Genomic DNA, 26,400 nt, shown 5'->3' on the forward strand with positions numbered 1-26,400 from the left:
TAACAATGAAACAAGCAAAAATATTTTAATTTATCAAATGTAAATGCCATACATAGAACTAAGTGAATGCATACATCTCTTCCCTCCTCCCCTGCTATCAAAGGGGCAAGAAGTCCTACCCCTGAGCTGGAGACTTGGTTCAGATGCATCACAGGTCCAGGGCAAGCTGGATCTCCTGCAGGCGAGCGAGCAGGCTCTGCACATGGTGCCTCTCCCTTGGCTGTGCCTTGGTGAGGGTGTTGATCCTCACCTGCAGCTGCAAGGGAAGAGAAGTGCATGAGCTGTTTGTACAGCAAGGCAGCATTTAGTCTTTCTGACAGCAAGAGCTGCTCCAGAAGCCCAAATTTGGACTATCCCACTTGAGAGCCCCAGTGGGTGACAGGATGTGTCCCCTGGGAACAGCTCAGTACTGGCTGAGTTCAGAGCTCCCAGTGCAGTCCCAGGCCTGCTATGTGAACCTGGGCACTCAGAGCAGTGCAGGTTGCACACAAGGGAGTTGTCTTCAGAAACTGTGTGGAGTTAGCGTGGAAATAGCCTCGGAAAGGTCTATTGGAGCTGGAGTTACATTTCTGAACAAACAGGAAGATGCATCTCCACAGCCTGTTCTGTTGCCCAGCCCACTTGTGACTCTAAGTTTCCCTTCTCTTGGCATTTTACTAACAGTTTACTGCCCAGTTCCTCTCAGCTCCCCTCAGCCTTTGGAGCACAGTGCCAATCCCTTCAGGAGCTGATTGCTGTGCACACACCTGACCCAGCTCCTCCTGGACTCCTCGGGCTCCTGCTCCTGTGCTCCTCTCCAGCCACTGCTGCAGAATCTGTGCCTGCTGCTGACAGGACCTGATAAAAAGGATTAGAAGGATTCTTATCCCAATTAACAGCTCAACAGTCTAAGCCAACTTAGACTTGCAATTGATACCTGCAATGAGACCCAGTTTTTTTGTCTCAAACCTGTGAATGGTTAACATCTTTTTAAAAAGTGGAAAGAAAAAAGGATGCTGGAAAGCAGAGGAAACTGTTATTTCCATGTCCTAGTTCTAGTCCCTGACTTCTTCCTTTCCTGACAGTTAAATCCCCTCCAAACCCCACTTTCTTCTGAGCAATTTTGTAAATGTTTTCTTGTTCTAGTAGAGCAGTTATCAAATAGCAGCCATATTTAATTTTTAATTGACAGTTGGAAAAGCTCAGTCTTCACTCCTCTTGATAAAAGAACTAAAAGCTAAATTTCAGCTGCTCTGTGCAATTAATTTGTACTGCCTTCAGATTACAGCCAGTGATACCTCTGACATGCTTCTCCAAGAGCTGCCAAAGGTATAATTAAACCAAAGGTATAATTAAACTACTTGCTGACTAAAGAAGTTGTGCACATCCTCCCTTTCACCTGGAGTGACCTCAAAAGGAGAAAATAAAAATCTCTACAACTTTTCTCTGTTCCATTCACAGTTTTGCTGTGCACTGACTCGAGTATTTTCAGGGTAGATATATAAAAAATGCAATATTGAGTTGACAACATGAGGAAGGGCTGGCTGAAGGGCTTTGCAATATACCTGAGCTCCTGCTTCCTGCTGTAGTAGTACTGCATCTGCTGCTGGATGTGTCGGAGTTCAGCTGCCACCTCTCTCTGCAGCACCATTTCCTCTCTGGAACTGTGCTCACCCTCTGCCCCTGCAGCTCAATGGAAGGCACAAGAATGGAAGTAGAACAGAAGTGCACTGTTAATCTTAACAAAGAAACAGGGAACATTTTTAATAGACAGGAAAAGTGGCACCCTCCTGAGTCCTTTGCACATGCTTTGTTACTCAGTGGTATGTGCCTGTGCACCCAACAGGTCATGCACAGTGAGAGGGCAGGGTCCTGGCAGCAGCACAAGCCCTGAAGACTCAGTTTGAATACATAAATTCTAAGATGCTCTAGTGGATGGTTTAGTACCACAAATACTGCTTTGGCCTACTCAGGATTTATTAGTTATTTTATCTAGTCTAGAAGTAATTAAGTAATTAAAGTCTAGTCCTGCAGAACACAAACTTCATGCCTTTAAGTCCTTAAAAACACTGGAATGAGAGGTGCTTAGACCTCATCTGTCCCCTTTACACCCACACTGTAAGTACAGGAAGCCCTCAGAGCCTGGCTGGGTAAACTCTCCTGAAGCGAGTTCTGCCCCAGCACCTGAGCACATTCTTGCTACAAGAAGCCAAGTTCAAGCAATTCCTCAATCCCTAGAATGGGCCTTTAGCCCTAAATTCAGTAAAATCCACACAACAGTATTGATCCCAAAAAGGAACACTTCTGGCACATGAGACTGCCTTGTCTCCCATACGTTTTGTGGAGTTGACTTGGAGTCTCATAAATTAGAGGAGGATGTGCAGCTGCCACAGCTCAGATCTGAGGACTTACCTGCAGTTTGGCCACTCCGTTGCCCCACCAAGTTTTCAGGTGACAGCAAATGTGGTTGCAAATTTGGTTGCAACTTCTTCTCCACAGTGTTCTGTTGAGAGTCTTGGGAATGGGCTCCTCTGTGACCTCTCACAGGCTGACCTCCTCCCTACAAGGCCAGAATGATAGTGGGTTTTCCCTCAAAGGGTTTTCTTGACTGAGCCCTACAAGTAGGATGCACCTGACCTACTAAGCCCTACTCCCACTCAGACAATGTGTGTAGTTGCTGAGTCCCTCTCATAAAATCCCACTGAAGAAGCAGAGCTTAAAAATGGGCTATTCATGTCTAACATGGAGTCATTTCATCAAGATTAACACCTCCCATTCTGTGGAACAAGGGTTCAAAATGCAAGCAGCGACTTGCAGGTAGAGTAAGTTTCAGTTTTTTGAGCTCAAACACAGCTACTGCTCCTAAACTGGAGCAATCAGTTTCTCTTAAACCTCTGTAATCTGGATGGCAAACTGTAACTGCTCTGATCTCTGAAGGGGCAGCACCCTCAGGGAATTGCTACCAAAGGATCTGGGTAGGAAAGCCACTGGGAAAACAGGCAGGAATTAGTGCAACACACATGTGGATTGCTTCACACTGGGGGCATTCAGAGGTAGTTCACTTGGTCAGCTTTAAAGGTGACAGAACAAGAAAAGAACAGCACAACATCCAGTTGGGCAGTTTAGAGGAGCAATTCAGAGCTGGGAAATTCAGAAGTGCCACAGGAAAACACAGCAATAGGCAACATGCCTGCTGACAGCAGCCCAAAAGGCACACTGGTTGTTCCTTCAGCAGTGCTCTCACCTTCTCTGATCCAGCTTTCCCTCGGGGCATGAAAGAGGCAGGAGACCAGAGCGCTGGCCCCTGCCCAGCATGAGGCACATCTTGTATCCTCAGTGGGGGAGAGGGGAGAGCAGCATGTGGGAGAGAAGGTCGAGAATGAGCAGCATTGCCCATCTGAGAAAGCCATTTACAGGTGCTTTCTTCCTTGTGAGGTGTCAGCCTTGAGTTCCCAGCCTGTGCAGAAGGTTGACTCACAGATGTTTGCTCAACGGGCACCTCTGACCTGTAAAGGAAGGAGGATAATGTCACCATACAGTGCAACCCTTGTTCTTTGCAGTCAGTGCAGAAAAGGAGCATCCTGTAGTTCCCTTGCATACAGCTCCCCAGTCAACTGCTTTACTATGCCCACCATAAGTCACCCTCTTTACTTTAAAAAATACATTTTCTACCTAGTGAAAGGAGGTCCAAGCAGTTCCTTGCTTTCTAGAGATTCCAGAAGGCAGTCAGGCCTCTGTGGTAGTAACCTGGCTTGTTGAGTAGCATTTCTGGAAAGAAAAACAGAACAGTGCCCCAGATTCAGGATTATTTTAATTGGCATAAACTGGCATAGCAGCCAAAGAAACAGTCTCGTTCCATCATTCATCGCTGCTCTGCAACATTCCCATTGCATGTACTAATAATTCCTAAAGACTAAAATTCCACCTGTATTAATGTGACAACCTGGTTCACCATGTGAATGGTTGTGCCAACACAGGGAGTGGTGGAAGTGACACAACTGAACAGGGCAGAAACCCTTCTTTTGGCAGCATATACAAGCTTAGAGCAAAGTGAAGTTACCATCTTATTTCCCTGCAGGGCTCCTGTCCTGGGCTGAGAAGCTTCATGGAAATTACTCTTTGCAATTGCCCCGTGATCAGCAGGAATTTTTTAAGGAAAAGCTTCCCAGGGCAAAGAAAGGGGCAAGAAGAAAGTTCTGTATAGCCAGGATCTTGATATTTTTCATTTCATGAGAGCTTATGCACAACTTCAGTGAAAAGGAGTTTCAGTGACAGCTCTGGGTCACGGGCAAGATAAGCTCTCCTGATGGCCGAGTCTCATCACAGGTCTCTCAAAAGTTTCTCTGTTAACTGGCAAATGACCAACACTCCATGAATTCAGCTGTATCTTGAGAAACACAGTGAAGGTCTCCGGCTGAGCTGATCCCACCTGTCACTGACATGCAAATATAAAGTCACAAATTCCTTCATGATGGGTGGGTTGATGTTGGCCTTACACAGCAGCTCTTGGGTGATTCCACCACCAGCCATACAATGCAGGTCAGAGAAAGAGTTAAGGAGAATGAAACACAAAAATGAGACACACATGGACAGAGTACATATATGCAAATATGCCAGAGAAAAGGGAGAGGGACTGGAACTTTACACTCACAGATCACTGAGAACTGAGCCCCCATCAGCAGGGTGCAGTGGTAGATGTCTGCAATTTGAAGGCCATGGCTCTTCCTCTGCTGAAGGTCCTCTTGTCTCATCAGGCCTTTTAACTGTCACCTGCTTCTTCAGAGGTGGCAGAAAAGAACAAAGCTTATTTAATTTCTTGGAGAGAGGTTTGTGTTTCCACAGCATGGCACAGCTGGCAGGAAGGTGACAGGCTGCCTGCCAACACAAAGAGCAGCAGAGAGTCTGATGGCTCAGAGCAGGAAGCAACACCACATCACCAAGGGAGAAGGACAGTGCAGAAGGAACTGAGATTTCTGATGACCTCACAGCCACAGCAGCTCTCTCAGCTAAATTAACAGGTTATTGTGGTAACATTTGGGGAAGGAGAATTGGGTACTTCTGCAGCAAAGCAAGCTGCACATTATAGCAAATGGAACAACTGGTATCTTGAAAGTCTGGACTAGAGCTGAGAAAGCTGCCCACAAGCAGGAAGGGAGCAACCAGTATCTTCCCTACCACAGCAGCCCTATCTTCCTGTTCACACACAGGGCTGGGCTCATATTCACAAGCAGAAGTGACACAAGCCCACATTTGAAGGTACAAGCAGTGCTAAAGCTAAGATAGGATCAGATGCAGCTCTAATGCTTCATTCTTGCAAGGAATTTTGAGACTAGATCCTAGCCAACTGCAACTGCTTAAATCTAGAAAGATTGTTAGTGGCAGGAGCTGACCAGTTTTGAAATTGTTTCATTAAGAAAGGTTCCCAATTAGCAATACAAATCTGAAGTGTTCCAGTCTCAGCTGAATGAAATACTTTGAACCACAGGCAAAAGTGCATGTGGGATCCAAACAACAGCTGGGATGTGGGACTCCAAGATACACGCATACACAAACACACATCCCCACACAGAGCAGAGATCAGAGCAGCCCAATTCTGGATGTATCTGAGCAATCATTTGCCTCTTTCACCTTCAGCTGGTGCTGGACGTAGAGCTGGCCCTGCAACTGTTTCATGCCCCCAATGTTTCTCAAGGGCCAGGTGACACCTTCTCTCTGAGAAGTTGTGTGGGGAACTCCTGTGCCTTTTTCAATGCCACCTTCTTTCTCCTGTTGCCCCTTGGCAAACATGAGCCAAGCATCAAATACCTACAACAGGAACAAGAGGGAGCTGTGAGTATTCCAGGTGCTGGGCCAGGGATTCCCCCTGCAGACAGGAACCCTTTCCCTTCCACTGCATAGGAACAGACACAGTTACAGCAATGGGACACGGCCACAAGGACAAAGGGACAGGGATTTAAGTCAGCTGAGGCTGGATAGGGTAAAACATGTCTACATTTTTTAATCGGCTAAGAAGATTTAAGGATAGTTTTCCAGCATTCCAAAATAACATAGAGCGCCCCAAAGACCAGAGGAAGCAGATCCTCAGCATGCACTCTGCTGACTGCAGTCAGACCTGCACACCTGCAAACTCACTGCCTGTTCCTGCCCCACACACCCCTCACCTTCCTCTGCAGCGAGAGGGACCAGTGCCACAGCGCTTGCACCGTCTGCCGCTTTTCCCACTGCTGCTGACACAGCTGTCAGGGAAAAACAATGCAGAGCAACCACGTTAGAATTCATACATCCCACACCAGCCAAAGCACCAACCAAAGAGGAAATGCTGGTAGAGCCACAGCAGAAAAACCTATTCAGTTCACCCAGTCTATGGCAAGGTGTGTCCTGTGTTAGTGGAATCAAAAAATCCTGAAAATTAACTTTTTTTGGTGCTTGTGTAAATGGAACTTGAAGGAGAAGAATGGATAAGGATTAGCAAGGAGCTGAGTATCCACCCAGGGGAAAATTCCTTACCCGTGCCTTCCAGCAAGAGAAGGCAGCAGAGCAAAGCCTACGAGTCATCAGGTGATCTCCCCGTCTCTGCAGCAGCTGAAAGGCAACCAAAACAAGGAGTCGCAGGCAAACCTCATTCACCTGAGTCAAACCCTACTAGAGCAGAACAGCTGTCAAACAGCCTTTACCACTCTCCCTCTGCTCTGATGAGACAACCCTCAACACCCAAGTGCTCTACACTGTAACCCCGTTTGCAGGTATCTGTGAGACCAGGAAGGATTTCATTCCAGTAAATGGTCCCACCCATGGCATGCTCAGTTTGTCATCTCTTGTTAAGTCTATTAGTTCTATCAGTTTCTTCAGGCAAGACACAGGCACAGAAGGCTGTCACACCCCTCCTCAGCCAAGACTGCCAGTCCCTTCTCCAGGGCACACAGCTGTTCCTCCACATGTCCCTTCCCACAGGCTGGGGAGATTCTCACCATTTTCTCAAGGCACCATCGACGATAATGCTTCCATTTCACCAGGTACTTCTGGAGCAGGTGCTGCTGGTGGTGCTGTACTGCCCTGTGGTGCTGAGCCCTCAGCATCAGAGACTCCCTTGCTAGTTCCTTCCAGTGAAGAAACAGGGTCTGTAAATGCACTGTTAGGAGAAGATAAATTGACTTGTACCACAAGGAGACTATTAATCTCAGAGTATCAATGATCAGGTGCTCTTCCAGACTGTTTCAGCAATACTTAACATGGACCATACTCAGCACTGACGGTGTTCAGTATAAGGGAGAAGAATTGTGAAACACTTCAGGTAACAGTGAGTTGTGACTTGCAAGTCCTCCCTGCTGCCACTGACATTCCTTATAACCTTTAGGGAATCATTTGATCTCTGTGCTTCAGATTCATTGTGTCAAGTACCATGAAAATGCTTGCAGACTTTGAGGGCCTTGAAGCAGTAATATTGTACTGCTTTCAAACAGATGTCTGAGCTTCTCAAAATTAGTAATGGAAAATTCCTTTGAGGGAGGAAGTGTTACCACCCCTTATATAGACAAGGAACCAACAGAAAAGCAAGAGACACAGGCAGCCTTCAGCAGATCCCTGGAGTCCCAGGTCACTCTCCATCCTAGGGGGATGTCCTTTGCAAGCTAACAGACCAGTCAGTCACCTCACCTGCACAGATGACACAACAGACTCACCTTGGCTCCTACACAGATAACCAGGCCTTTTGAGAGACCAGTATTTCCATAAGCTCACCTAAATCCAAGTGTTTTCTGGCCTCCATCACAGCTGTCACCTTCTCCCGGTGGTGACATGCTCGTAGCCTGGCAATGTGTCTCCACTGCAGCAACACCTAAACATTCAATGCAAACAGGACATGGGGGACAATCTGGCACTGCAATGGAAGGGGAAGCAAAGTACTCCCCATTGCTGGCAATGTAACCATGCCCTTCTCATTATTCAGAGAAGGGTCAGCAAGACAGTGAAAATTTCCTACAAATTAAATACAGCAGTATTTCAGAGGGCCCCCCTGGCATTTTTCAAAGCATTCTTCTTTTCCATCCACCCACCCTCCTGCTCCACCTCACCAGTATTACTGTGCTATAACATACTACTGAGTTTTCCCTTCCTTCTAAGTAATGAGGAGAAAGAAAGGAAGAGGAAAAACCATGAGCTCACTCAGACAAGTTTCAGAGACACCTGTAAAAACAAGGTGAGACTCCCACTTTTTAGTGGCTCTTGGATTAAGTTTTGGTTGTTCTACTTGCATTACCTGACCCCTGCTCTGAACCAGCCCCTGCACTGAGCCCCTGGTAGCTGCTGTACAGACCTCACCTTGGACAGCACTGCTCTCCTGTAGTGCTCATCTGCCCGAGTAGTTGCCTTGGCTTCGTGTATAAGAGCAAGGGCATTTTCTCTCCAGGTACACAGCAGCTGCCTGAAGGCAAAAACACATAAAAAATTTAAAAACAAACAAATGCCAATAAAAATGATTCTCAGTTGTTTCTTTGGCACCTTCCTACTGATGAGGGAACTAAAACCAGCTGCCTCTATAAACTCAGTTGTGCAAACCACCTTCTGCCTGTTCAGGTCTCTGCTGAGGAGAAGGCAGTGCAAAGCAGAACACTGAAATCCAGCAGCTGAGCCAGTCAGGCTCTGCAAGTGACTCAACTTGTATAGCATTACAACAAATAAGGTAATCAAAACTAAAGTAACTACAGCCAATGCAATGTGATAACACCTTTAATCACTCTCCTCACTGTAATGCAAGACCTCTACATGTTTCAGGCTGCTTTAATACCATAACAGAATCCATGCACTGCAGGGAACAATGCAGTTTGCTGACCGCTGACTCTCACAGACACAAACAGAGATTTAAAAAAGTTCAAGCAAAACAGACAGCAAACAGGAAGAGGCTGATTTCTTTTAAAAAGGATGACCTGCATGGAAATAGTGCATGACAGAGTCAACTCCCAGCACTGAACACTCAAGAAGTTCCAAAGGTGGCAGTGAAAGAAAGTAATGAATTTGGCTGCAGTGCAGTTCCTTCCCTCCCATTGCCCAAGGAAAAGGCTCACCCCAGCAGCAGCCTGTGGTGCTCCTCCTCCTTCTCAGCTACTTGGTGAAGAATGCACTGTATGTTTTGTTGGTAACTCTGCAAGAAAAGCAGTGAGAGGTAAATTTCCCTCCACTGTTAACACCTCTAAGGAGAGGAAAAATCTAGAAATTCTTAGTAGCAGCTCAGAAGAGTACCAGTGGCAGTAAAGTGGAAAAAAAATACTTAGAGCCACTGAAATCAAATGCTGCTTTTCTGTGATAAGCAGTCATCACACAGTAGTTACTGCTACCTACTATGTACCCTTCCCCAAAGCCACGACACTACACTGGTTCTTCTGCTCCACAAAGCAAAGCTAGAGTTTATACAGCCCTGCCTACAACAGCCTCTGTTCCACCTTGCACACTTGGTGCCTGTAGTGTGGCAGCTCTTCAGCTCTCACTGAAACACTTCAGCACACCCAGACAAGGGTCTCAAAGAAAAGGACATTCCCTCCTACCTTCCAGGCTGCCAAAGTCTTGGTCAGCAATGTGTGTCGATAGTGCAGATCTGCTTGCACCAACTTCCTCCACTTCTCACGCTGATGTCCCACATACTATAAGGAGGGAGTGGAAAAAACCCAAAGATACATACACATGAAGGAGGGAAACAGGCAGTGGCAGAGAGAAGAAGAAAAACACCATTGCCAGTCTTGGGGGAAATGCCAATCAATCAAACTGGTACTGCACTCTGCTATCCCTCCAAAAGGTCTACTTGAGGTGCCCCTTCCTGCCCTTTGTAGGAATCCTCTTGAAGACAGGTGCAATCCATTCAAGTTAACAGGTCTGCACCAATGCACTAGTGCCAACTATAAAATTCCTCATAGATTCTCAAGACCCGCTGAAAGGCCCATCTGATACATCTCACCATGCTAAGGAAAAGGCCCAGTACAACAGTACCCTGTGGCAGGGTCTGCTACACCCTGTGCACAACTACAGGCCACACAATGGCCTGGCTGCAAACAAGGGTTTGAGAAGGACACACACACACTACTGGGTAGGGACAATTTCATCACCTCCCTCTGGTTACTTTCCCAGGTGCATCTAAACTGTACTCCAATCCTCACCATATCTACACACATGAACAAGAAGCCAAAGAGCTCCCTCTCCTATTCTACTCACACTGAACTGGTTTTACCCACCAGGAAAGGGAGGACAGCTTAGGAATGACTAGTGTTTAAAACAAACAATTTAATTTCTAGCCATATGGGTACAAGCAATCTGAACATAACAAAGAATTCAAGTTCTTCCCCATCTGTGAACTCTCTCACCTCCCTCCACTTGTTCCAGGTCTGCTGCAGACACTTTGAACAGTGAAATCTTAAGGCTTGCATCTCCTTGAGCCTCCTATAAGAAAAATAAGTATTTCTCCTACAATGCAATGCATGTTACTGAATCTTTCTAGCACAGCCCACATTTGTTATTTTCAGTAAGTCATTTACTGAATCACAGACTAGTAGACTCCAAAGCACAAATAAGGAGTCAGCGTCATTGTGAATTAAATGCTGTTTGTCCTCAGTAGGCCACCACAGGGCAAAAAAACCCCACTCTCCCTTTAAAAAAAAAGTCTTCTTACTCTGTTTCTCTCTCCTGAGTCTTTTGCTTCCACAGACAGAAGGCCTTCAGCAGCAGCAGGTTACTGTAGTGACCTCTTGCACGAACCAAGCCCTCCTGCTCCTCCAAACACGCGGCTGTTCTTCTGCGCCAGGAGCACCAGAAACAACGCAGGAGTCGCCTTTCAAAATGAAGCACAGCCTAAGGGGGAAAGAAGGTGGCGATGAATTCATTGCACAGGCCAGATACAAACACGAGGAGCCAATCCTTAAAGGTGACATGCACAGAACTGTCCAGTGTTGTTTTACTCTCCTCAGGCTGAACAGCAAGGGACACAGCAACAAAGCCCCTTTGCTGTGAGGGACTTTAACACATTCTCCAGGTACCACCCGTGTGCATGTGGAGGGAGGAACTGTGACCACAAAACAGCGGAACAAAGAGAGATAAAATACAAGCTGGTAACTAGCATGGGAAGGACTTCCCAGAACCAATAAGCTCCAGAAACCAGTCCTGTTGAATTCACAAGAGGTGATAATCTCACACCACCAAGAGTCAGCCATATCTGCACAAGGACACCCACACATGCTACCAAAAACTTGGAGCTGTCTAACAACCCACATAAGAGACCACAGTGGCTGCTACATATAGAGACTCTGGGATTTTATATATATACACATCTTAGGAAATGAAGGACTTCTTAGGGAACTTTATGGATACCTTCCTAGAAGAAACTAATTTGTCAGTACAACCCTGGCCTTCTTAAACAGGCTTGTGTTGGACCTTTATTACTATTATTGGTTCAGTGAAGTAACTGAAACAGACAGTGGGGGGAGAGCACACAGATATTGACAGGGTGAGGGAATGAGCGACTGAACTCTGTGAATTGTTATCCTCTCATAATAACACCTTGATTCTATTATTAAAATGCTTCACTTAAAAGTGATCAGTAAATACTGGTTGCAATCCATTTCCCCTGACCTGATCCCCCACCAAGGAAAAGAGAATTTACAACACCCAAGTCCATCTCATGCTAACTCATGAGATAGTGACTAAGAAATCACCCCCTCTATTCCATAAGCAAGGCCAGGTGAGAGAGTTACATTTACCCTCTTCTCTCCCATTCGATACTCTTGCAGCTCTCGGGCCTTCAGCAGCCACGTGTCAAACACTCGCCTCATCAACACCCTCCTGCAGGCAAAAAGGGAGAATGTCTGCACAGGAGAGAACTCCTTCAGAAAACACATTGATTTCACAACAGTCAAACAACCAATCCATCTACAATTTAAACAGTTCCTTGATTTTTCAAATCATGTAAGCCTTCTTTAGAGATCAGACAGTGGATAGATCATTACTCTGATACAGTCCAGCTCTTAAATCTAAACAAGCCTCAGAGATCGGTTTAACCAATCTCTCTCTCACATTCCCCAGAGAAGCAGAAGGTGTAAATTGTTCATTACTCATAGCAAATATCAGAGCAATTGGCATCAAGATGCTCATGCTCCCAGAGGTATTACCAGACTTTAAAGGAGAACCAAAGGCCCACAAACTCCACATCAGTACAAGTTTACATTAATATTTCTCTGTGTACCTATAACGGACGAGAGCCACTAATGTTAAGGCCTGCTGCTGTTCTTCCTCCCTCTCTTCCAAACGGGACTTCCAACGGTTCCAGAACTTCTGCAGCACCTGAAATAAACCAAGACAGACACAAAAAATCAAAAATATAGATATCAAGGGAGGAGAAGAATGCAGAGAAAGAAATTATTAAACTCCTACTTAAACTGCAAACTGCAGGGGTTGCCTCCTGCACTGCTTCATATACCAAACCTGTTTTATAACCTGCTAAGAATTTTTCTGGTAAAAGAAAAGAATCAACATAAATGTAGGGAAACAGAAAACTAAAATAATGTATCTAAGAGTAGCAGTTGACTTAAGCAGGAGATTTTCTGTGGTTATTAGTATTTAGGAACAAAGTCACTGCTGTAATAAAAGATACTTTGTAGGTGAAAGTGGAAGCCAATAAGGAGAGCTCAAGAAAAACTAACAGGAGAACAAAAGTCAGACTCACTGTCACTTGGTGCTGACGGTGTGACAGATTCTTTCTCATTCTCTGCAGACGAATGTTCGCAACATTCTGCCAAAGCCCTTTAAAGCCAAGTTTCTGTAACAACAAGAAATACAAACAGCCTTCATGTAATCCAGATCAGGTAAGCTCAGAACTGGCTGCTCCTTACAACACAATATGTGTTTGATGCTATTTCTTGCAACAAGTAAGATTCATTACCTTGGCATCAAAGCCAGGCATCCATTTCCTATCACAAATTGTTATTTTTCCAGCTGAAATAAAACTTTCCCAGAGGTTTACTGAGACACATTGAACTCCTTACTCAGCTACCAACACCTCCACCCAAATCCTTTCCAAGTCTTTCACCTCCTTCAGTTCAAGACTCATAACTTGCTTCTTATCAAAAACATCCTATTCCCTTTTAGGTCTCCTCTGCACCAGGTCTTTGGGTCTACAGTCCCAGAATACCTTGATTAAGGGCTCAGCACAGTAAATAGCATTGTGAGAGCAACGTGCTTTAAAGTGCTCTTATAATGACTACTGTTTTCACTTCATGATCTAAACTGATTTATTGCTATTCTTGTGATGATTGGTACTGATCCACCCTTGAAAATAATTCAGTTGCAAAAAAAGCTGGAGGCTTGCTTGTGCCCACCTTTCAGACAGCCTTCAAGAATTTATTTTTAATTAAAAAAAAAACCACAAACCAAAACAACCCAAAACACTCAACTATTTGCATATGCAGTAAGTTACCTTTGGTCTCATGTGAAGAGCAGCATGCATGCATTGCTGCAGAGGAAAAAAATAATCCTTGTAGCAAGACAATGTAAGAAAAAAAAAGAGAAAAATCAAGGGGAAAATGCAATCTCATGGTGGAATAGCCAGGGAGCAGGTAGTCTAATACCCTCAAGAATAATCTGCTACTTCTCCAGTTTCCCAACTGGAAGAATAATTGTTCTGGAGAGCAGCAGAGTTTCACCATTTGTATTTAACTGGCAGATTCCAGAATAGTTAAAATTTAGAAAGCTGATGTCCAATCCAAACTCCCTGTGGCATCTCCCACTGAACAGCCACACACCCGTGTCAGCATTACAGGGACAATGCCCACAGCCCCTCCCACCTGACAGGTAACAGTGATCTTACCAAGAGGTGATGTCTGTAGTGCTCCTCAGCCACCTCCCACTGCTGAGACTCTTCCACACACAGCACATCTGTCACCGAGTTAAAGTATCTCTTACCCAGGAACATCCCTCCCAACACACACAGCCTTCTCCCACAGAGGGGCACTACATCTCCACTGAAATGTGCTGCAGTATTTGAATTTCCAGCACTGTTATCTGCAGAAGTTTTGACTACAGGCAAGTTTTTAGATTTTGCTGGCTTACCACAATAGATTTCTGATTCACTGTTAAGGAATTCCTCCACAACCATAAATCATCTTCTGCAGGCTCTTAGGTGTCAACATGCTAACATCTTGTAATTGCACCAGGTTAATTATTTGTTGGTATGGCAGTAACACATCTTTCTAATGATAGCATGTTTGTTGTCACCCACGCTGCTGCACAACATTCCTGCTTATGAACTAGATCTTTCCCCTGCGGGAATGCTTTTAACCTGTCTGTGCTAGGGAGTAAATACAGGGTGGATACAATGCTTCCAATGTGCAAAGAGTGTCCATAAGGCTGCTTGTTTTTCCAAGGCCTTTTGGTGAGCATGAATCCTTCTATTCCACTCCAACAACAGCCTCCAATCGGAAAAACACCTCCGGAGCATCTGGCTCCGGTGAAGCTCCTGAGCCAGCTCTGGAAAACAAACCCAAATTACTCCCGACTTGTTCTGTCCCAGACATTTGTATCAGGTGAGACTATGGCATCTAAGCCACTAGTTCTGATGTGACAGAAGCTCTAACACTGAGAAATGGTGGCAACAACTCACATTAACACTCAGCTATGGATTATATTCCTCTTGTGGATCATAAAAGCAGTTTTAAAGCAGCGACCTACTGTACTGACTTAAGAAGGGCAACACTTCAACATACTTGTTCAACATACACAAGCTTGCACACATTTCAGCAAACTCCTAGTACTAGTTCCTAGATATCCAAACTGTATTCTTTTTCACTACCACTAATCAAAAGGCAATTCACACAAATACCTGAACTCATTCCAGTGACTTCAAGGGAAAAGACAAAAGAACTGGTGTAATAATCTTTGCCATCCTGCATGAGTTGTGATTTGTCTGATTATCAAGAAAATTCACAGACTGACTGCTCAAAGTCCTGACTACATTCTCACAGAAATCCTAGTCAGAATATAATAGACAATGTGCAAGTTTTCACCAAGGGAGCTGGAAAGCATTTTCTTTTAAATCTCATGGAAAGCAGGTGATGTTCCCTGTTCAGTGCATGACCGCAGCTAGCCAGGTCTGTCACCGTGTGCAGCCCAAGCTGCATCTCATCATCTGTTGGGCAGAGACACTGCAGTGTCTCCTAGAACAGTAAACCCATCACTGTGCCCTAAGTAGAGGGGCTGAGCCCTGCCCTGCCCTAACTCACCACTGTCACTCACCATTCTGATGCTTCTTTACTCTGCGGAGGCTCAAGTACCCGAGCCACGCCCCCAAGCACCTCTGGAGTTCACAGCGCCGATGGTGAGTTACTGCCCTGCTCTCCTTCTGCTTCTCATTCTGGCTGTACAAATACAGCTCTTGCCACTGCAACCAAGCCTGACAGAGGAGTTGAGGGAGGGCAGTGGGGAGAAAAAAACAGTAAGATTAAGGAAATAGAACAAAGAGGAGAAGAGGAAGAACACACAGGCAATAGGAAATTCCATGTAAGTTCTAAAGGTGAAAGCCAAGAGCAATGAACTTGCAATCTGAACCTGCCCTGATGCAGCTTCATCCATTTGCTCATGTCCTGATGTTACTCCTTTGTAAGTACTGCAATTTGCAAAGTAAATAAGAACAAGGCCTAATTTTTATTCACCTACAACACTTTCACACGTGTGCAACTTAAATGTTAGAAATGTTCAGCAGTAGCTGAAGCTCCTGGGACTTACTCGAAATTGCAGGCTCTGGGCCCAATGCTGCAGAGCCAAAATATTCATTTTATGTCCAGTGTGTTTCTGGTAGTGTTGTCTTCTCCACACTGCCCACGAAACGCTGTCAAAACAGTGTTACAGACATGTTGAAACAGAGGTGCCACAATTCCATGCAAGAAATCACCTCCCTCTCACTGGAAAAAGGTACAAACAACAACCTTTTCACAGACTCACAGTCTGGGTTGGAAGGGATCTTAAAGATCATCTTGTTCCAATGTCCTGCCATAGGCAGGGACACCTCCCACTATCCCAGCTTGCTCCAAGCCCTGTCCAGCCTGGGCTTGGACACTTCCAGGGATGGGGCAGTCACAGCTTCTCTGCCCAACCTGTGCCAGGGTCTGCCCACCCTCACAGGGAAGAATTTCTTCCTGATATCCAATCTAAATCTGCTCTGTTCAGCTTAGAGCCATTTCCCCTTGCTCTCTCACTGCATTTTGCCTTTACAAAACGTTCCTCTCCGGCCTTCCTGAAGGCTCCACTTAGGTATTGGAAGGCTGTTATAGGGTCTCAAACTCATAGTCTGGGTGTGCCAGAAGAACTCACACACACCAAAAGAGAAAAATAATTTTTTTTAAAAAATCAGACACCAAAGTCACTGTAGGAAAAGATAAGACAACCCAGGCAAAAGCCATGGCCTCATGGGCAGTGCCTCTCTGCCTATTTGCACTCCATCCTTACCGCAGACAGCTCCTTTCCCTGAATGCCAGTGCCACAGACTGCATCCCACGCTTTGTCCTTTGAACACCAACATAAACCAGCCAGCACCGCCAGGTCCTGAGCAGTTTGTGCTTCTTTGCTGTGCACGACAGAAAAACAAAACGACAGCACCTTAAGTTCACACAGGAATCTGGTGTGTTTGAGCCACTCCATCACTGCCCACCCTCTCAACCTGCAGACACACCTCGTGGGGAGCCCTGCAGTGACAGGACCCTCACCCTGCGCTCACACTGCTCAGCCTCAGAACCGCTGACAGCACCGTCTGTGCCACGGGCTCAGAGCAGCGTGAACGATCAGACAATGGCACCACTTTGTCCTCAGTGCTTACAGGGACAGAGCTGTGTGACAGTACTCAGTAATGGCCTTAGTGGGGAAGAATTACAGGATTTTCTTTGGTTTGTTTGGAAAAAAAGAACAACATCAGGTTCATCAGTAGCTTTTCAGGAGTTATTCTCTAGTACAAGCAGAGAAATCAACCAGAAATAAGTCAAGTTTATTTAGCAGGCTGGTCATGCAGCTAAAAACAGAAGTGGTGTCACAAATTCCAGGTTACCACTTTATGCAGAGTGCTGCACTTTGTCCTCACAGCAGGCTGGCTGGTCAGAACTGACACTACTGAAGCAAAGTTATTAGAAAAGAAACACCACTGATTCTATGTCCCTTCACACTTACACATAAAAACCCCAAGCTTTTCTTTTAATATTTCTTTGCAAATCAAGCATCAACCTACCTTAAACCAGGTCACTTAGGTCACTTTTCTGTTTATGATTAAGTAACATGGTGTAAATACTCTGGCCTCTCTCAGTAAGACAGTTTGTGTCCAAAGGTCCCAGACTGTATGACAGCCTGAGGCAACAATCATGTGCAAAGAAACCAGTTAACTGATTTTTCAAACCAGTTCACAACAAAACCACAGTACTATCTTTACACCAGGGTCATCATCCTTCCCTTCAGTGAAACATATTCCCTGAAACCCAAGGAAGATGCAACCAGTATAGAGAACTCCAAGGCAAATCCATTGCAGAGCAAAGAATCTACACAATGAGACAAGGGGCACTTTAAAAGCTTGAGCTTCTTTTCAATTGAAAGACACAAGCTGGAAGGAACAGTGAATACAGATAAAATGAGTGCAGTTAATACCTCTGGGAATTATTATCTAATGTCTACAGCCACAGTTGACAGAGAATCCCAGCAACACAGTCCAACAAGAAATATCTATTTGAATACACGTTAAGTAAAAAAAAAAACCCAAACAAATGAAAAACCAACCAAACCACCCCCTCAGAAACAACCAGTGCAAACCAGAGCAGATGGAGAGGCCCTTAAGCTTATTGAGGGGCATCCCTAAATAACCCTGTAGCTACACAGCAGTGCCTCACGGGGAGTGTCCCTGGCAGCCCCAGCCAGCCATCTGCTCCTGGGAGCACCACACTGCCAGGGCCTGGGGGGGACAGGGCATGAACAGGCACAGGGGACACGGACTCTGGGTGAAGGTTTCCCTTGGAAACTCCCACCTCAGTATGTCCCCAGACAGTTGCCATCCCTTCACTTACCATGAGACTCTGCAACACTGTATTTGTTCCTCTCCCCTTGCTGCTGGCACACGTAGGCTCTCCAGGCATGGAGTATGGAACTACAGAGGAAATGCCTGAAAAAGGAAAACAGTGAACACTTGGTGAAACAGCCTCCAGGGCCTACAAGGAGGATTCTTTCAAGGTGAGTTGCACTCCAGAGATATGCTGAAAAGGGAATTTTGACTTCATCCCAAGACAACAAAAAAAGACAGGGTAAGAAAAATCTGACAATAAGCAGTGAAGACATTGCCCTTGGCCTAGAGGTACTGTGGCTGTAACTTGCTTACTGGTATTAATAACTCCTTCAGAACCCAAGGAAAATTTCTCACACACCCCCAATGGGAAGTCATTTCACAAACCTGTAATGCCTTTCTGCTCTGAGGCTGAGCTCCCTTTCTCTGCAAACTGTCTGCCACTCCTTCCACAGGCCAAAACTTTTTTGAAGAATCTTCTGGTCATAAAAGCACCTAAACAGTTGAAAGATTTGGACATGGGAAATTTCACACAGGTTTCCAGAATGAGCACAAATCAGTTTTAATGAAGGTTACCCTGCCTCTTCTTCAGTCTTGCCTGATCAGCCTAACAACATCTAATTGCATTTAAAGCCACCACCCTACTGTGACACTTTAAGGCTCTGTGAAAATGACAAGAACCAGTCAGTTTACTGACTGTAAATTTTCACATAAAGGCAAGGAATAAGACAGATGTTGTTAACTTGCCAAATATCAGAGCATCAGTTGACCAAACCTATGAATAACTTGCATATGCTACCCCCAGTTCTGTTTTACTCAAATTATCAGCACAGTTGATAACAACACATGTGTTTTCCTTGCTAATTTTGTTCTTTGCTATTTTAAACTCAAAATATTTTATATATAGAAACAAATGCAAAAACTCATCAGATTTTACAGTGCTTTGATGTTCCATTGTGTTTTAGAAACAGCTTGCTGATCTTGAGTCAACACAAATTTAAAATCTTCCCCAAGAACACTTGAATAGGCTCAGGAACTTCTTCAGCCAATTGAACATCATCTGTGCTAAAAATGAATCTGTTCACCTGTTCGTGTGCCCTCTGCTTCCAATGGATGCTGAGCCATGAACAAAATGGATTCACAAGTCATTTATGACCTTCAAATTCTTTAATCTCAATAGATCAGTGTCTGTTTTTATACCCAGATTTAATCAACACACACCTGGACAGGTAAGAAGTGATGGTACATTTCAACTAAAACTGTGAACAGCTAAAAATTCAAATAGAGGAAGATCTGCATGCAAGAACTGGGGGTTTGATCACATAATCAAAAATAATGGTTATAATCTAATCTTTCAAACAATTAGGGTTTTTTATTTTTTAAATATTCCTTCAAACACTTCTCCATGTGGTCAAGATGACCTGAGCAGCGGCCTAAGAACATAAAAAGTCTCATCAACTGGAGTAGGAATCCTTTCAAAATATTTCTTACCTCTTTGTATTTCTGATGGAGAGAAGGTAAATAAAGGATCCATGAGAACATAGAGGCTGACAAACAAAAAGCACACAAGCCCAGACTCACAATTTTGATCATAACTATCCCACTAACTCCATGAAATTGGTCATGTCTGTAGGATTAGGCCCAGAATACTGACAGGTCCCTCAGCGAACACAGACCAATCCTCTCACAAGTTCCAATTCACAGTCACCTACCCCAAGCCAAGTTGCTAAGTCATTCCAAACACTCAAGCAGAAGAGGAAAAACAAAAAAGAAAGAAAGAAGAAATGAGCTATATGATAATTTTTTGGACTTGGTGCATTAACAGAACATTGCAAATAAAAGCTATGGAGAACTGGGGACTTTCAAATCTAAAAAGGCAATTCATTATTGCTTATGTTCCTTGCTGATCTTTATAAAATGTATCTCCACTTTTAAAAAATCAAATAATCATTGTCCTGAATTTATAGGCAGACAAAGCAGTGCCAGGCAGTAGAGGGGACACCAAAGATGGTGAGGTTCACAGGACACCTTCCATTTACCAACTAAGGCAAAACCAGAATATATTTGATACAGTGCAATGAAACTGGATCACTGAGGGCCTGATCTTATTCCAAATGCAAAAAATGCAGCTCTTCCCACTGGGAGCTGCTTCAGTTCCCAAGGGTGTGGCCAAGCAAGAATGAACATGCAAATTAAAGCAAGCCAAGAAGAGTATCAAAGCCTGGGGTTTCAGGAGCTCACACAACAGTAACAGAAAGGAATGATCTGCCACAGGGATTTCCAAGTCAGACAGATACCAAACACACACACAAACACATTAACAACAGAGCCAACAGTACAATGAACTGAATTTCGAGATCTCTCTCATCATATATTTTGAGAAATTGTTAAATTTGAAGTAGGAACCACAATCATACACCATCATTTATATGCATGTACAGTTCAGCTCCATCAAGACACCACAATTCCTATGAATTCAGTTAGTAAAATTTAACCAGGATTATTAAACCAAAAAGCAAGAGCAAGAAGGGTACTTACAGAGAACCTTCCAGTGACCTCAAGCTACATCCAAATATTTTCATGGCAGGCATTGCTCTCTCAGCCCAATGGTTCACCAGTAAGCCAATTAATAAAAAGAAAAGAAGCCCACCCTTGAGTTCTGTAATTTTATCTACCTGGCTTGGGAAGGGAGAACTTGTCCAAATGTCATTTTTGCCCACAGATAGAAGAATTTTCTTGCTAGATATCTGGAATATAAGGAAAGGTTAGTAGCCTTTGTACTCCTCCTCTGCAGATTCCCAGGCAGCAGTAAAAAACCAGGAACTTTCATGTTAGTTTCAGTAATAAAACTAAGGGCCTGGTTTTCAGAGATCAGTGCATATATGAAATATTTACACCCAGGAATTAATACATGTAACACAACAATTCATCAGGCATAAACAGAGGCCTGAGTATTAATTGCAAGGCTTTAACTGGGACACACTTTAGAAAAGCCAGGTAGCCAAATGTCTTCCAAGCAGCCCATTTACACCCAGTGACACCACTGAGCAGGGTGCTGGTAACTGGGGGACCTTTCTGTGATTTAGGGCTGGTAACATCACAGTTTCCCTCAACTCAACCAGCTGAGTCCAGAATACCTGAGCCAGTTTAATGTTCAGCCTCGGCTGAAACCAAATCTTCCTCCTTCCCACCTCCCCCACAGCAGTTCTGCTTCTTCACAGGTGTCTCCCAGTACCAGCTCAGCTCCCTAATGTGTTCCTGTGACACTGTAACCTTCCCTCCTTTTCTTTCCGATGGATTTAACAGTTAATTGGCACACGGAGGGCCCCAGTAAGCACCAAAGGCTTCACAAGGTTAATTAAAGCACAGCCATGACGGGGCCTCCCTGTTTCAGCAGGTCTGAGCTGCTCCATCAGCTCCAGTTGCCCAATAAATAACAGGCTTTTAATCTCTAAACAATTACATCCCACCTTAGCCAGGATTCTTTCAACAAACAAAAGAAGTAAAAAAACACTAGAGGAGAGCAATGGAAAAATCATTACAACACCTGGCAGTGTATCACAGAATACTGTTGAACAGCCTTTTTAAAATGCTGCATTACAAAACAAAAAATATGGGAAATCTGACTATGCTGCCAAATAACCACAAGAGATATTCAAAACTGCCTGACATGGCCATGAACAAAAACTAAACTTCTGCCTCAGCCTGCACTGGTACTACTAAACCCAGACTATTCTAGGTCTGACCCCACTGCTCCATTCAGGGAAAAATGTTTTGTACTTATCACCTGCTCCAGAATTTTTTTAACCTTCTTCTTTGATTCTGGGCATCCCCAGCTCGACCCAGATTGTCATGAGCTCTGGCCTGACATTCATGTCTGGCACAGTGGGCAGGGACAGGCTGCCCACTCGCAGGGACTCGATGCCCAGGTGGTTGTTGGATCTCATGTATCTTCAGGGATTTTGAACTAAAAAGGAAAGGAAAGGAATTTTGTGTAAAACTACATGAACTGCAAAGAAATGGTATTATTTCAATAAATTAATTTATAACAAAGGTATCCAATCACACACAGAATGTGACAGCTACAAAATGCTGAAACATTGATTGTCTCTTTATCAGGTGTTCTTCACTATCTGGAGTTTTAATGTCAGAGTTTCCCCACACAAGCAGAAAGACACATTTGAGTGCAATCAGGCCACAAAAATTCCTTTCTCCTTTAAAGTTGAAATGAAAACTCACTACAATGCATTTGTGCTTCCCCTCCCATGTGTGTGCACACAGGGTGTCTTTACAGAGAACATCTGAATGTGGATTTCTGCCCTTAATTCTCAAATATATTAAGGTATTCTGTCTACTGCTGAAAAATTCTCTTGAGTACTGGGGAACTGAAGGGAGAATTTTCCATTTTAACATGAAATGCTCTTTCACAAAAAAAACCTTCCTAGTTTCACTCCTATCTTAACTATGTTTCTTCTTTAAAAAACTCAAAAATCTCCTCCTGTTTTTATATATTCATCACTAAAAACCAAAATTGTACATATTTTCCTATCACACAGTTTACTTTCATATGTAAAATCTGAAAAATAACAAGTGTGTTTTTATGAATTCTAAGTATTTTGTCATGATAATTTTCTGAAAACAAGGAATAAAAAAAACCCTAACCAGATAAAACTTGCTGAACTGGTTGTATTGAAGCTTCTTTCCCAAAACAAATGCTGCCACCACCCCAAAAATGTGCACATTAGAACAGAAACATGTTCTTGAGCTCCAGAAGAGGAAAGAGAAGAGGGTAGCCCAAAATCTCACCCTAATAATCACCTGAACTAAGCTGGGGAAAATGTGGCTGCAACCAGAAAAAAAATGGTGACTTCACAAAGTGATTGGAGCAATGCCAGTTCCAGAGGTTCAGCTGAATAACCACTATGAGCAGCAAATCACTGAATCTCTGGGAGCAAATACAGTATTTTTGGCCTGTTCCAGCAAGCTGCAAGGAGCTAAAACAAAGCTAATGACAGAAAACAAGACCTGCATTCTGTGTGAGAAATTCTTGCACTATAAAATATCTGAATGTTTTCTGAGAGGTGGGCCCTGTCCAGCAGACAGCAGAGTTCTGTTCACATTAAGATGTGCAGTTAAAGCAACTCTACTCACTTTTGAAGAGTCTCAGGCACTTTAAAATTTATGCAAAACAGCTTCCAGAATGAGGTTCCTGCAAAGCTCTTAAAACTGTTTAATCTGCTCCAAAGGGAAACCTGGTCTGACCATATGTGATGACAATGTCACAAAAAGGAGTCCAAAAAATCACACTTGGGTAAAACATACAGAAGTTTTGTATTGAAGTCTAAGGCATGTGAAAACCTAATAATTTTCCTAAACATTGTATGTGCTGCACGTATTTTAGTGATGATGGCCCATGTCCATGAGAATTTATGGCAACTAACCATGAAAAATAAAGAGCTGAGGATCACTTCACTCTTGTGAAGTCAGAAAGTGAAAGCAGGGGAAGAGTAAGAGATCTGACACCATGGAACAAACCTGTGCTTGGGCCAACAACTCGGTCGAAATATATTCCAGTTCAGACCTCAAGCTCAAGAACATAATTTTTATGTTTAAATGTTTTATGTTATGATAATGTAAACCCACGTAAAGTTGTGTTCCATGATGGGCTTGAGGGTGGGGTGTTTGTTGTGTTTTTGTTGTGCTTTTAAGATGAACACTTTCTGGTTAACAACATTCCGTGGAGACCACTAAGCCCTCCTATGAGAATAACTCAACTTTCTTCAGTCCCATGGAAAGGCCAAGATGCCCTAAGGTCTTTAACATGGGATCTTCTTATTACTGCTTACCTGCTCCTGAATTTCTCCATTCCACTCTAGTTCCAAGCCTGCAGTGCACAAATTCACTCTCTGTTCTGCAGTGCTGTCTGCCAGCTTTGGACAAAGCACAAATTGGTGCCTGTTATTTGTGGTGAATCCACCAAACGAATCAACACACGAACTCCTCTCAGGTGACCTGCACACAAACAGCACAATGGAAGTGAACATGTTTAACATGAAAAGGGTGTCTCGCAGCCTCAGTGCCCTGAGCAACACTGACAAAATTCAATGGTAAGGAAGTTATAACCACTTGAATCCTAAGGCAGCAACTGTGCCTACCTAAACAAAGCTGTGCTAGACAAAGATGACTCCAAGTTACATTCCGCTGTTTAAGAACAAATTAATAACCAAGGGGGATACAAACAGCAGCAAACCAAACTGACTCCTTTTCGGGGTTTTTTTAAACACTAAGATTCCCTCATTCACAAGCAGACAGAAATTAAGGAAACAACGAATTCCACACAGCTCCAGTGAGAAATTCCATGTGCACAGAACTCTGTGCCTCCCTAAGGCCTGGGGGGAGTCAGAGCCTGGGAGAGCACCTGGATCCAGGGACAGGCACCCCCTTGGAAGTGCGAGACCCAAAGTGGGTATTTCTGTAAGCCTGGATTAAGGCGTGGGAGGGAGAAAGACAAACAGAACGCAAACCAAAACAAACACAACCAAGAAACTGAAAAAAAGCAAACAGAAAACCAAAAGCCAAACACAAACACAACAAAAAATCACCAACCAACTGAAAAAAAAAAACCCCAAACCACAAAACCACCAAACCCCAGAAACTCGTCCCCAAAGAAACCACAAATTTTTTTCTGCAGTTTTTCTGCGCGTAATTCCTTTCAGCGGAAAATCACACCCCGAACTCTCCGCGCCGATGGCCACACACCTCACACCCACACGACGCTGCTCGGCCCACCCCGTGAGGGGCCGCGGTGCCGCCCCCCGCCCTCTGAGGGCACTGCGGACCGCGGCACCGGCGGGGGCGGCACATGGAGCCGGGGGGAAGCAGCGACGACCCGCCCGCCCAAAGGGGCCACCCCCGAGGGGCTGAAGGGAGGAGCCTTGAGGGGCGGGAGGAGCCGGAGGCGGCTCCACCGTGAAGGGGCGGGAGGAGCCCGTCTATGCCCCGCCGTGAGGGGTGGGAGGAGCCCGCCATGCCCCGCCGTGAGGGGTGGGAGGAGCCCGCCATGCCCCGCCGTGAGGGGTGGGAGGAGCCCGCCATGCCCCGCCGTGAGGGGTGGGAGGAGCCCGCCATGCCCCGCCGTGAGGGGTGGGAGGAGCCCGCCATGCCCCGCCGTGAGGGGTGGGAGGAGCCCGCCATGCCCCGCCCCGCCCCAGCCGGGCCTGCCGCAGCGCCCCCTGGCGGCGGGCGGGGAGCGAGCGGCACCGGGAGCGGGAATGGCCCCGGCATCGGGAATGGCCCAGGGATTGGCAACGGCAATGACCCCGAGATCGGGAATAGCCCAGGGATCGGGAACGGGCCCAGAAATAGGATCGGAAATAGCCCTGGGATCGGGAATGGCCCCAGGATCGGGAACAGGAATGGCCCCGGGAACGGGAATGGCCCCGGTATCGGGAATGACCCCGTGAACGGGAATGGCCCCGGTATCGGGAATGGTCCCGGGAACGGGAATGGCCCCGGTATCGGGAATAGCCCCAGGATCGGGAACAGGAATGGCCCCAGGAACGGTACGGCCCTGAGATCGGGAACGGCAACAGCCTCAGGAATGGGAAGGGCCCCGAGAACGGGAATGGCCCCGAGAACAGGATCAGGAACGGGAATGGCCCCGGAGCGCCCGAGATTTACAGAGCGCGGGCAGGGAAAGCTGCCGCTCGCACTGGCGGGGAGAAAACAGCGTCCGGCCTTCCCTGTGCCACCGGGCATTGCTCTGTGCCACCAGTGCCCGCACCGTGTGCCTCTGGCAGCGAACCGAGCGGAGCTCAGCCCGCACAGCCCCGCGAGCGGCGGGACACTGGCGGGCAGGGCGCTCGCACAGCACCGCATCTCCCACCAGCCACGGCTGCGGACTGCTCGTTGCCATCGAACCTCTCCGTGTTTGCTGAGCAGGCTCGGGGACACAGACCCGGCCACAGCTGCAGTGCTGGCTCACTTATAGTGCAGCACTTTGTCGTGGAAGAAAAGAGTGAGAAATACTTATTTATTTCTCATTCCACGAGTGATCAGCTTTTAATGGTGGTATGCAACTTCATTAAAGATCGGGAATGAAACACTTTATTCACCAGATCCCACAAGAAATTCCTTGCCCCTCCACAGCCCTCTGTGTCCGAGGCGTTTGGCACCCGGGCCGGGTTCCCGTGGCAGCAGGGATGGGGTGCCGGGGCACAGCCGCGGGCACACGGGGCGGGCGGTCTCGCTCAGTAAATTCCTTAACCTGACGTTGCAAACCGAGTCCCGTCCTCACTGCCAACCACTCAAAGCTTAGTCCGCTGCCTCCGAAACAGCTGCCCCGCAGCAGCCTCCGTTCCGTTGTG

The 26,400-nt window shown here is 45.5% G+C and overlaps 1 protein-coding gene across 11 annotated transcripts in view; it reads right to left on the reverse strand.

Moving 5' to 3' along the window:
• The window catches only part of SFI1 (SFI1 centrin binding protein), a 31,706-nt gene that overhangs the window by 4,658 nt on the left and 648 nt on the right, over positions 1–26,400 (reverse strand). The window contains exons 1-32 of one of the 11 annotated variants that reach the window (XM_071572461.1): positions 24,794–24,934; positions 23,881–24,046; positions 21,822–22,001; positions 20,710–20,781; positions 18,422–18,529; positions 18,042–18,136; positions 16,450–16,567; positions 15,730–15,832; positions 15,241–15,397; positions 14,323–14,475; positions 13,817–13,884; positions 13,427–13,462; positions 12,677–12,769; positions 12,197–12,294; positions 11,715–11,796; positions 10,631–10,809; positions 10,326–10,401; positions 9,516–9,611; positions 9,039–9,115; positions 8,296–8,398; positions 7,717–7,813; positions 6,948–7,108; positions 6,487–6,561; positions 6,141–6,215; positions 5,608–5,784; positions 4,631–4,755; positions 3,652–3,747; positions 3,224–3,485; positions 2,392–2,539; positions 1,545–1,662; positions 747–837; positions 11–256 (exon numbers count right to left, since the gene is read on the reverse strand). In XM_071572461.1, coding sequence (XP_071428562.1) covers positions 149–256; positions 747–837; positions 1,545–1,662; positions 2,392–2,539; positions 3,224–3,485; positions 3,652–3,747; positions 4,631–4,755; positions 5,608–5,784; positions 6,141–6,215; positions 6,487–6,561; positions 6,948–7,108; positions 7,717–7,813; positions 8,296–8,398; positions 9,039–9,115; positions 9,516–9,611; positions 10,326–10,401; positions 10,631–10,809; positions 11,715–11,796; positions 12,197–12,294; positions 12,677–12,769; positions 13,427–13,462; positions 13,817–13,884; positions 14,323–14,475; positions 15,241–15,397; positions 15,730–15,832; positions 16,450–16,567; positions 18,042–18,136; positions 18,422–18,529; positions 20,710–20,781; positions 21,822–22,001; positions 23,881–23,900 — 3,447 coding nt within the window. In that variant the 5' untranslated portion in view covers positions 23,901–24,046; positions 24,794–24,934 and the 3' untranslated portion in view covers positions 11–148. The other 10 variants (XM_071572462.1, XR_011699311.1, XM_071572463.1 and 7 more) reach the window with 10 other exon arrangements.

Source organism: Pithys albifrons, chromosome 17 (assembly GCF_047495875.1).
Source record: "Pithys albifrons albifrons isolate INPA30051 chromosome 17, PitAlb_v1, whole genome shotgun sequence".
Taxonomy (NCBI): Eukaryota; Metazoa; Chordata; class Aves; order Passeriformes; family Thamnophilidae; genus Pithys; species Pithys albifrons.